Genomic DNA, 12510 nt, shown 5'->3' with positions numbered 1-12510 from the left:
CCCTTGGATTATTTCAATGTTCCTGATGGTTCATAACCCTCTTTGAGTAACAATAGTGAACTTTCTGTTTGTCCTTTCACAAGTCTCTATACCCTTAAAACCACACTTACTTTGAAGAGTTAGCCTGGTGGAACTCTGTCCTCAAATAACTTCCCTTGTGCTTCAGCATAAAATATGCCAATAAAAATTTTTAGAAACATATTCTTGGCCATTTCTCAACTTCTATTACACAGCCTAGGAACCTAAGATCTGTAACAGCCTATCTGGGGTGAGATAAGTGCAGCAAATAAGTGTTTCTTGCATAAGGATGACCAGGTTTGATACTGGGCAACTTATATGATCTCATGAGTCCACCAGGAATGATCCTGAGTGCAGAGGCAAAAAAAAGCCCTGAAAACAGCAAGGTGTCACCAAAAGAATAACCCACAAACAGAAGTATTATTTTGAAGTACAGGATAGGTCTACTGCAATCAGAGATTCCTTTTAGGGGAGACAAGGGGAGATTCAAAGTCAGTGTCAGAGACAGAGCATATGCTATAAATTTTAGGCTTTCAATGTGGAGAAGTGGACCAAGAACAAATAGCCTCCAGATTTCGTGAAAGGAAAGAAAATGGATTTTCCACAAATACCTCCATACAGAAAGCAGCTCTGTCCATACTTTGACTTAGGACATCTGACTCAGGCACCAGACCATGCTTTAAGTCACTATTTTAAAGCAATTATCTATTGCAGACATTTTAAACCAATAGAAAGAATCTCTATTTATTTGGGAAGATACTTCTGCCTATAATAAATTTAGGTAGATACTTAGGTAGATACATATATCTACCATAAATATTGAGAAGTTGGCACCCCATTCATTTGTGAATTAATAAAGCAAATAGTGTACTTTTCAAAGGATGTTAAAAATTAATTTTAAAACCTAAAATTCCTGGGGATTTTTTTCCGTTGACAATCGTCTTGTAGAAGTGCGACAACTATGACAGCACAAACATGGAAAGCAATCTTTCCAACATGATACTCGCAAACTAAAGAAAACAGTAATTCAATAAATCTGCTTTGCACTTTAAACAGTTCTTCCTAAGTCAGATCATCCATTTCCATCTTAAAGTAAAAAAGTAATTATTTACTTAGATTTGATTAAGTTATTGCAAATGAGAATCTACTTCACTAAGGTCCCCTCTTTAATTATCTCATCAACTTAATTCCAATAATTATATTTTTAAAAGACACTTCAAATTTTACTGGGTAATGAAATTGCCCTAAGTTGAGGTAGTAGTGCATTTTAAATAATCAATATTATGGCATGATTTAGTCATACCAAATTTTTTAAGTTTGGGGCCAGAGTAATAGCATAGCTGGTAGGGTGCTTGCTTAGCAAATTACTGACTTGAGTTTAATCTGTGACATCCTCTATAGTTCCTTGAGCACTGCCAGTAGTATTTCCAGAGCTCAGAGATAGGAGTAACCACCAGGTAACCTGAGCACCACCAATTGTGACCCCAAAATAGAACAAGGAATAAAGAATTTATAAGTTCTCAGTAACAGAATTACAAGCCACAGTGACTAAAAAGAAAAAGTGTCTGCCATAAAAGAACCTTGGTGGGGGGCAATGGAAAGGAAATTGATGGTAGGAAATGGATACTGGTAAAGCCACAAGAGCTCAAACACATTATGACTGAAAACCATAAAAAGTTTTGTATTTGTGAATCTCATGGTGATTAAATAATAAAATAATTTAAATAAGAAGAATTCTTTTAAAATTTTAGACACTCGGGATATAATAGAAACAGGAACATATATGTGTAATTAAATATTTCGAAGAATTCCTTACCTGTGTAACAAGAGGTTCCAAAAGCCTTTCCACTGTTAGTGTCCGTATTTCCAAACTTTTGGGGTCCCATTTTAAAATGATAGGTGAAGTTGCCGAAGTCATGCTCTCTACAAGAATACACATTATCCGTTAGAAATAATGATCAACAGCATAATCTGTTACCTCTACATTCAAAATGCACAAATCACTAAGTTTTGCAGATATAGAATTCTATCCAGCTTAATTAAGAGCTTAATTAGAACAAGAGGTGAATAAGATAGTAAACTGGCTCAGATTGAAAACAGAAGGCTCCTAAAGCACATTTATACATTAGTCATGTTTGGGGGGGGCAATAGAAATGAAAATATTTGTTTCACTCAATATTAGTTTTCTGTTATATTCCAGAAAGACTTGGAACTTATTCTTAATAAGTACGGCTTCAAGATAGTGACAGACTAAGCATAAAAAAAAATGGTACCTCTGTGTGAGCCAGAATTACAGCAAGGACTATCAGAGAAATATGGAAAGGACAGAAGTCAATCTGGATAGAATAACAAAGACTTCCAGGAAGCACAGTAAATCCCCAGCGATCACCAGAGAAGGCTCCTCATAGCATAAGAAAAGATGACTTTGTTTTCTTCACATCCTAATTGGTCACCGAGGATATTATACTCAATGCCTCAACTGAATTTCTTTGTCTTAAATAAACATGATTTCTTGCAACCTGAGTGACAATGGTTCTGAAAATGAGCTTGATGATATTTACATGTGCTCTGGTTACTCATGACATTTACATTCTTGTCCCATAAAATTAGTGTCTGATAAGGTTATTTATTTAGCTCACTCTAAAGCAATCCTCTTGTATGAAGATCTACTAATCTTCAGGTAGCATTCTCCCACACATCATGCCCAAAATATAGCTGAGGCCTCAGTAGAATAAATTATACATTCTATAAGAAATATGTTTCTAGCCAAGAAATTGACTATTCTTTTCTGAATATATTTTAACAACTAACCACTGGAAAGTAACCTTACAATATATAAACTGAATCTGAATATTAATTTATTTAATATTACTATACAATCAAACTCTATAGCTATTCTCATATTCGAGACACGACCTGCTCTCAACTTTATACTTATACATCAATGTAGATGATAATTTTTTATGAAAATTAACACTATAAACCAGAACTATAAAAGCAGACATGGTTTCTTAACTGCTCTGCTATAGTTAATCCTTTTGCAAATACACCAACAAATTTGCTTTGGGGAGAAAAAAAAAAGGCAAAGACATAGTGAGCTGGTATTTTACCCCTCTGCAAATGTCATGTTTTAAATAAACTTAGCACAGCAATCCAACCATAGACTGATTTAGACTTAGGTTTCTTCACAGCAACAATAGTTGGCATGGATAAGCTGCTTGTCCTCCAAGAACCTGAAGGCGCTTTACACAGTTTTCCTTCATGCTGCCAACCACCAACCACCACACAGAAGCTCCAGTATGAAGATTCTGTGGGGAGCAGCTCACCTTACTGCATTGTGTTTGAATAAAAATGCCCTCTACATACACAGGACGCCTCTTTCCTTAACTAAAATCACATCTGCCCAAGATATCTTCATTCAGTATTTCTAACAGCTATTGTTAGCCTCTGGAAACATTTCCAAAAACCAATTTTCAACATTTGATAGAATAAGTTGTATAAAAATGATGATACACAATTAAGCGCCATCAGAAAGCTTAATTAAAGGAAGATGTGTCATTTTGTCATGTTCTCACAACTCTGAAAGAAACTCGGGTGAGACTGCAGAAAACTGCCATTCCTGCCTCTGCAGACTTGTGTAGAGAGGCTGGTGTATCAAGGAAGGCATGCAAAATCTTCTCTGGAAGTCCCTATGCATGACAATAAAGAAATGGCACTAAAAATACGGAGGTGAGAAACAAAACTGCTGGCATGATCACATCTGATATTAATCTTAAAAACATCGAGCAGAAATGGGAGTATTAGATAAAGGCCTCAAGCTAATAAATAGTTTGAAGGCATATTTAGTGCTAGAGGTCATAAGGAACATTAAAATTAAAAACAAAACAGTTAGATTTACTAAGTAAATCACTGGGAGATCATTTCGGAGATCAATCATTTCAATTACTTATTTTATACAGGTAATATTCAATATAGAAGTAAAAGAAATAGTTATCTGATGCTAATTTACTAAAGGGAAAAGCTAGTAATAAAAACTTTAAGTGATTTTTTTTCCAACCATCATGTAGTTTCACAATTTGTTTTAATATGCAATTTGATAGAGTGATTAAAAGAAGGGTAGAAAAAACTCTACCTTTAAACCCAAAATGTTGAACTATATAATTCCTATTGAGAACCTAGAGATATATTTCAGTATGCAGGGATCTTGCTTTGTATGCAACCAACCAGGATTCAGTCCCTATCATCGCATATAGTGTCCTTAGCTCCACCAGGAGTAATTCCTGAGCCCAAAGTCAAGAATAATTCCTGGGCACTGCCAGGTATAGTGCTAAAACAACCACTCCCCACCCCCCAAAAAAGAGAAAATAATAAGATACCCAGCGGGAAGCATTCTATTTCAAGTCTGATATCAAGAATGAGACAGAGAAAATATGCTCTCCTAGTCATAATACTAGAACTGGTATAATCCTTGCAAATATTACTTTTCTAGAAATGTTTGCATCCAGCTATTTGGGGTACAATTGGTTTCTTTCTACTGGATGTAACAGAACTTGCATTAGAAACATCCCCTCTTCAAAGAGGTAAGACAACTGAAGTTTTAAAACACACACAAACACACACACACACACACATCCATTCGAGGTTAGTGGTTATCACCAATCACATAGATTCTTTTTATTATTCTTTCCTCCAGAAAGTTAATGAGGTTAAAAGAGCAGAGAGAAGTCAAATATCCACTAGAGCAAAAATTGGGGCAATTGTAATGAGAAAGAAGAAATGTATGAGTTTAGTATGTGGACTAATATGATAAGCTAAGTGACTCAACCAAAAATTTCATCCTATTTAACTTTTAATATATATAAAAGGTGAAAGACAAAAGTAAGGTTTTAAAGTAAACTAAAAATTTACTTAGTAAGTAGTCATAAGAACCCTTGCTCACTTCCACTGAAAGAGAGTGCTTTCCCATTCTACCAATATTGGTCTTTGTTCAATGAATTGTTGGGAAATAAGCCATTAAGGAGACAATTGAAATGTATTTGCTTAGTTAGATTTGCCCTCTTCTGCTGATATCTGTCAAAAAAAAGTCAGAAAGAGCCTACCAGAATAAAGGGAAAAAGATCTATGAACTGATGTAAATCTAAACTTCTGCTGGAGACAAGCAAGCTAAGGTTGCCACTCAATGAAGTCACGACACAAAAGTTTGTCATTTACTGTTACTTAGTAATAGTAAACATTGCTGTCAAAAAGAGATTGGTTTGTTTCTATGTCCTTTAATTTATTGCTCCAGAAAATTGTCCAAATTATAAGCTTTTCTGAGTCTGTTTATCCAAGTGAAAAATCAGGATAAGTATTTGTAAATCAATGTGAAGAGGAGTTAACATAAACAGAAAAAAGCTAGAAATATTGGTTGTTATTGTTATTTCAAAACCTGTAAGTATTGTTTAAAACCGTGTATTATTTAAATTTGGTTTAATTTAAATTTAAATTTAATATTGTTTAAATTTTTAATGTGGTCTAAGTGAATTACAAATCTTTCACAGTAATATTTAAGGCACATAGTGATAATGAATGAGGGGCATTTCCACCACCAGTGTTGTCCTCCATCCACCCCTGTTACCAGTATGCATTCCATTTCTCCCTCCTTTACCCCCCATAATGTTAATCCAACTGTTCCCCCTTGTACAACTTTTGTAGATTGGTATTGATTCATTTGTCATTGACTTTGAATTTGGTATTCAAGTCTGATCATTTTTTATTTCCACCAAATGAACATATGACTGTCTGATCTTAATACGATCTATTTTTTCCCTCCAATTATGAGGCTGACCAAGGTGATTCCAGTAATGTGGCTCTATTTGAGATATAAAAAAAGATATGGGAGGAGTCCATCTAGGTGTTGTAAATATACATTTGGAATAAGAAAAAGGTAACAAAATAAACAAGACAAGAAAAAAAAAAAAAACAACCAATAAGAGAGTAACAACAAAAGTACAAAAAAATAAAAATAAGAATAAACCAAAAACAAAACTGTAAGCTACAGAAAAACAAATGGCAAAAACACAAATAACAACAAAAACAAACCAGCAACTTCTTAAAAAAGGGCTGTTTCTTTTTTTTTCTTCATAGGCACAGTAAATATTGGGGAAATTAGAACGGAATTCCCTCGGTCTAAGAGATACATGGTTTCTCCGCCCTTGAAGCATACTGCCATGGGAACAACTACAGGCTCCATAATCACTCATTTACACACCCCAAGGTCTTTTTGTAGTGCCAGAAAACTTTCTGCTCAGATTTGGGTGATGACATCCCTCCCGCCTCTGTAGCTGGAGATCTTGTTATAGGTCATAGGGCGAAGGCTAGGAGAGAGTTTTTCTTTACAGTTCTAGAAGTTCTGTTCCATCACTCTTGTTGTAATCAGTCTTCTATAATTAGTGGACTTGGTTTTCACTCAGATCCTAGGACAGAGCCTTGGCTATAGTCTTTTAGCATGGTTCCAGAAGTTCTGCTCAGTCACAGTTGTCAAAGTCAGACCTCTGGGATTAGAGATTTTGGTTTTTGTACGAATCATAGGCCGAGGCCAGTCTAGGAACTTCCTCATTGGTCCCTTGATAGGTTCTGTCCAGTCCATGTTCGTCAAAGTCAGTTTTCTGTAAATAGCGATTTTGTTTTTTGCTTAGGGCAAAGGATGACATGTCTCCTGATTGTATCATACTGTTAGGTGATGAGATAGGGCAGAAGCACCTTTTTAAAATAAAGAACTCAGTGGCCAGAGCAATAGAGGAGCAGTAGAGCGTTTGCTTTGCAAGCAGCTGACAGAGGTTCAATCCCCAGCATCCCATATGGTCCCCCAAGCCTGCCAGGAGTGATTTCTGAACACAGGGCCAGGAGTAACACCTGAGCACCACTGAGTATGGCCTCCCAAAACCTCAAATAAATAAATTAATTAATACAGAACTCAATTTACTTTCTCTGTGCAGACCAACCAAGTGAATTCAAATGAGAAAAGTAAAGTGTGCATTCACATATAACAGTGTTTCATACTTCTAAAAAAATAAAACTGTATCTCAAATTCATTTTTAAATCTGTAAAATCCATGCAATTGGTTTCATCTACAAATAATAAAAATATTCTGTGTAAAACAAATACACATTTAAAAATTTTCCATTTTTAATTTTTAAAAATTTACTTTTAATTTTTCTGTCATCTGCCACCCCATCTACATACACCAAACACCCCAACAGTGCCTAAGGTCTATTACTGATCTGTGCTTAGGACTCATACTTGTAGTGTTGTCAGGGGGGAATAAAATTATGTCCAACCACATATAAAACAAGTGCATTAACCCACATTATATCTTTATGGCTAACATTTATTTTTTAATTATTTAAATTTAACAGAAAAAAACATATGTTTGACTTGTTTTTTCAGTAGGGAGTCTTAAAAAATTGATAAGTTCATTAAAATTAAAAAAAACAGGGCTTGAAAACAATAAGTGGAGAAAACAGATTATTTTCTTTCACACATGATACTTACAACCTCTCCCCCCAAGATCTTAAATATTTATTTAATATCTGAGATGATCTTCTAGAAATGTTACAGAAAGAGTATTTATGTAGAATATATATAATATAGAGTATCTATGTAGATAGCACAGTTTACAGGGGAATATCTTAAATAATTATGACCATCATCTTGGGGGTACTGAAAGGTACTGTTGAGATCCTAATTGCCATTTGTCACTTAAAACAGGAAAAAAAAAATCAAACCTGACCAAAAAAAAAAAAAAAGCCAGAATTTGTTCAGCAACCAAGGGCCAAAGTTTTTGTTTCCTTAGACCAGTGGTGGGCAATTTTTTTTTCTACTAAGTCAAATCTCGCCAAAACCACGATTGAAATTTATTTTGAGAGCCACATTTTTAAAACCGAAAATACATAGGATGGTACACAATTTTTAGTTTCAATAAGTTTTTATTGAGAATATTCTGCATGCAAGTATTCACATAGGTCGGGAGGGTACAAATAACACTAATAAAACAAAAACTTTAGAACGATATTATTTATCAATAACATTAAATTCCATAAAATTTACCTTACAATATAGAAAATATTACATCCTGACAATGACTGACAAAGTCACAAACACTAATATGAACATTGGCCTTGCATTTTCTTGGATAGTTTGAGTAAGTCAGGTTTGTATGTTGTTGTTTTTAATTTTAGGCAGGATTCCAGGTTCTCATCATGAGACGATTTCTCAATTTACTCTTGATAAGATTCATGCTTAAAAATTATTGTTTGCATAAATATGTAGACCCGAACAAGGAAAGAACAGCAAACGTTAGCTTTTCTAGTTGATTATATGAGTCAGGAATACTATTGCAGGTGTTAAAAATCAACATATCTTCCTTCTCCGGGTCTTTCAAAGCAGACCACTTGTGCTGTGAACTAAGTTCACATTTGCGTTTCTCCAATCTTTCTAAATTAGCACAAAAACGTACAAATTTCAAGCTCCACAGTTCTTTGTTTTCTAAATCCAGCAATTGCATTTCAAAGTTGCCAATGTCGATATTAAAGGGGAAAAATTTAATTCCGTTATAGTGGTATCCAGAGGTTATTTTTAACAGAGGGCAACATCGCTTTGCTGCTTCTGAAATCCTTCATAAAACACATGATCCGACTAGAGCTGTGTGGAGCCGGCTGTCGGGGCTGCACACAGGGCGTGCACTGACAGAGGCTAGGAGCAGAGTCCTTACTCCTGGAGCGGCCGCCAGGCACATAGAAGAGCCGCATTAAAAAGTGTAAAAAAGTGCCGCATGTGGCTCGCGAGCCGCAGCTTGCCGACCGCTGCCTTAGACAGTGTTCTGAGAAACATAAAAATCTCTTTAGGTTGCCTTTTCCAAGGAATTTCTTAAAATAAAAAGAAGTTAAAGTGGTATAGGGTTCATTGTAGAAATTCCTCTTTCCATGTGTTTCTTGAAAATGCCTTTTTCTAGAGGTATGAATTGAAGTGATCCCAAAAGGGGAAATAAGAAATGTCATATCAAAGTCAGACTTGAGAGACAGTATTGATAGTATAAGGGCTAAGGCACTCACCCTGGTTCTTGACACCACATATGGTTGCTCAAGAACAGCAGGAGTAATTCCTGAGTACAAAGCTGGAAAAAACCTTTGACCACTGGTGGATGTGACCCAAAAAAATCCACCTCTCCAAAGAAGATGATTTTTCAAACAACAATCTGTGTTCAGATTCTATTTCATCCCTAACCTCCACCAAATTTCTTATAGCTCTCCTAGGAAAATTATTTTTTCTTAGTATTACTTTCACAGGGGTGATCACATTGAAGAATGTAAACACAGTAGGAGAAAGTCAATGTTTTCAGTTCACTAAAATCAAGTCAAGCAATAACATGTTTTTTATATATTTTATTTAAACACCTTGATTACATACATGATTGTGTTTGGGTTTCAGTCATGTAAAGAACACCACCCATTACCAATGCAACATTCCCATCACCAATGTCCCAAATCTCCCTCCTCCCTACCCAACCCCCACCTGTACTCTAGACAGGCTTTCTATTTCCCTCATACATTCTCATTATTAGGATAGTTCAAAATGTAGTTATTTCTCTAACTAAACTCATCACTTTTTGTGGTGAGCTTCATGAGGTGAGCTGGAACTTCCAGCTCTTTTCTCTTTTGTGTCTGAAAATTATTGCAAGAATGTCTTTCATTTTTCTTAAAACCCATAGATGAGTGAGACCACTCTGCATTTCTCTCTCTCTCTGACTTATTTCACTCAGCATAATAGATTCCATGTACATCCATGTATAGGAAAATTTCATGACTTTATCTCTCCTGCATAATATTCCACTGTGTGTATCTACCATAGTTTCTTTAGCAATAATATGTTTTTAAAAATAATTTTTCAAAAAAGTGTCCCTAAATAAATGAAAATTATAAGAGGCTTATAAAAATAAGTCTTCCAAGAGAGACAGTACAGTGGTTAAAGTGTATTTACCTTGTGTGCATTTAAACCCAGATTCATCCTCAGCACTGCTTGGTCCCCTGAGCACCATTGGGAAGTGATTCTCAAGCACAGAATTAGGAGTAACCCCCCAAAATTGCCAGATAAAACCTCAAACTCAATAACAAAAAGAAAATAATATTTTCCAAATATAGTATCTTTAATATTGAGTTATTTTAAAAAAAAAGAGATACCTCTGATTACAAGTATCTTATGGTAAAAATAGCTTTATCCTATAGTTGAGATTTTATCTCTCTATATATTTATGCATACATATAAATATAAATATATTTATAGTTTATAAATATAAATACATAAGCAACATAAACAAGAATAGAAGTTGACATATCAGAGGAGAGGGCATTTATTTTTACCAAATATCATTAAAGAGTTAAACTGATTGCCACCAGAATATATCTGTTGTAATAGAAATAACTGGTTACAAAAAAAAGAGAATACAATTATCATTTTGAAGGTCTTCTGGGTGTGGAAATGCCTGAATTCTGTAGGATAGACCTATTTCTCTCTTCCATTGACTGCTCAATATAAGCACAGAACTTAGCTCAGTGAATTGAGTGATGGCTCAAGTGGCAAGTCACCAAAGCTCTGATAAGATCCAGGACCAACTTTATTCCAAATTGAAGTAAAAAAATTTCTTCTAGACTTATTTTTGCTATTTTCAGGGAAAGGAAAGCAGAGAAGTTACCTCTGCTGCTGTGGAAGACTCAGGTATAATAATGTGCAAGACAACTACTTATTATGAATCCATATTTTTCAACAAGTCATCAAAAGAAAAGTTACTGAACAAAAGTTTCATAATAATAATGCCAAAGGCTGTCTAAGCATAGGTGCTGACTAAGATATATATTAACATGATAATAAATAAATATCAAACTATCTCTTCAGGGCTTCTTTTAGCTTCTAACTGAATCAACACAACTTGACCAAGAAGAAATAGAAAAGGAAGCTCCATAGACTAAAGAATTTCAGGACAAATCATCAATGAGATGATACATCATCTCATCATCACTGAGACTTTTCTGATTAAAAAGGAAATAACTGTGAAACATAACATAACATAGTGAAAAAGGCTTTTACATAATACATTTTATATAATAATAAACTCATAAAATTTACAACTATGTGCTAGCTTCATAGAAATTCACCTACTCCTGAAGTATGCAAATAGAAAGTCAGTAATTTGAATTCAAAATGAAATCTGTCAAATTCATGTCCTTGTTTTTCAGAACATTTTCAGCCACAGTATTTGATTTTGGAGTATAAACAAATTCGATATACTAATTTATGACCTGCTTTCCACTTGGGTATGGACATATATGATCTCTAGATAGGCAATGTTTTCAATATATGCTAAGGGATCTAAACTCCAAACAAGCATTCTACTACCAAAGAAAAATTAACAATATTCTTTCTATTTTTTAAATGTTTTATTTAAGCACCATAATTATAAATTTGTCCGTTGTTGGGTTTAAATCATATAGTGTACACCATCCTTTACATTCTTCACTATTGCACCTTTCCTGTTACCAAGGCACCATAACTGATGTTTCCCATTTTCCTCCTACTCCTTAACCCCGCTCACCTCTGCCTTGCTTTGGGGCAGGAAAACTGCTAATCTCTCTCCCTCTCTCTCTCTCTCCTCTCTCTCTCTCTCTCTCTCTCTCTCTCTCTCTCTCTCTCTCTCTCTCTCTCTCTCTCTCTCTCTCTCAGTCTCTCTCTCGCTCTCTCTCTCTCGCTCTCTCTCACTCACTCTCTATCTCTTTCTCTGTCTCTCTCTGTCTCCCCCACCCCCCTTTCCAGCTTTCCTTTTTGACTCTGTGGTTTGCACTATCATTAATGGAAGGGTGCCTTGCCTTTTAGTTTCTCCCTTTTAAGCACCGGGATCTTGTCCAGAGTAAACAGTTCCATCCATCTTTGTCCTAGTAGACCCTTCCCTACTCTAGTTACACTCACAGCACTTTGTGGTGAGCTTTCTACCCTGGTCCACACCTCCTGACCTTTGTCTCTATTGTCTCTAGGTATTATTAACATACTATCTCTTTTTCCTTTTATACCCCACAAATGAATGAGATTATTTTATGTCTATACCTCTTCCTCTATCTCATTTCATTTTGCATAATAGTCTTCATATCCATCCATATACAGAAAAATTTCATTATGTGGATGTACTAGAATTTCTTTAGCCCCTATTCTGTTGATGGTTACCTGAGCTCTTTTCAGATTCTACTGTAAATAGTTCTGTGCTTAACACACAGGACTGCAGAGGGCATATTTGTATTGTGTTTTGGGGTTCCTGGGGCATATCCCTAGGAGTTTTATTTTGGGGTCATATGAAAGCTCAAGCTTTTTGAGAAAAATCTATATTATTTTTCAAAAAGACTGAACCAGCCTAAATTTTTACCAGCCGGGAATGATATTCCCTTTCTTTCCACATCCACACCAGCATTC

General features: G+C 35.1%; 1 protein-coding gene across 3 annotated transcripts in view; it reads right to left on the bottom strand.

Annotated features, from left to right (window-relative positions):
- Positions 1-12510, bottom strand: part of CTNNA2 (catenin alpha 2) — a 1246345-nt gene that overhangs the window by 1089393 nt on the left and 144442 nt on the right. For all 3 annotated transcript variants that reach the window (XM_049784907.1, XM_049784908.1, XM_049784909.1), the window contains exon 2: positions 1835-1941. In XM_049784907.1, coding sequence (XP_049640864.1) covers positions 1835-1936 — 102 coding nt within the window. In that variant the 5' untranslated portion in view covers positions 1937-1941. The remainder of the gene's footprint in view (positions 1-1834; positions 1942-12510) is intronic.

This window comes from Suncus etruscus, chromosome 12 (assembly GCF_024139225.1).
Source record: "Suncus etruscus isolate mSunEtr1 chromosome 12, mSunEtr1.pri.cur, whole genome shotgun sequence".
Classification (NCBI taxonomy): domain Eukaryota; kingdom Metazoa; phylum Chordata; class Mammalia; order Eulipotyphla; family Soricidae; genus Suncus; species Suncus etruscus.
The sequence above is the reverse complement of the archived record's forward strand: the minus strand, read 5'-3'. Positions and strand labels throughout refer to the sequence as shown.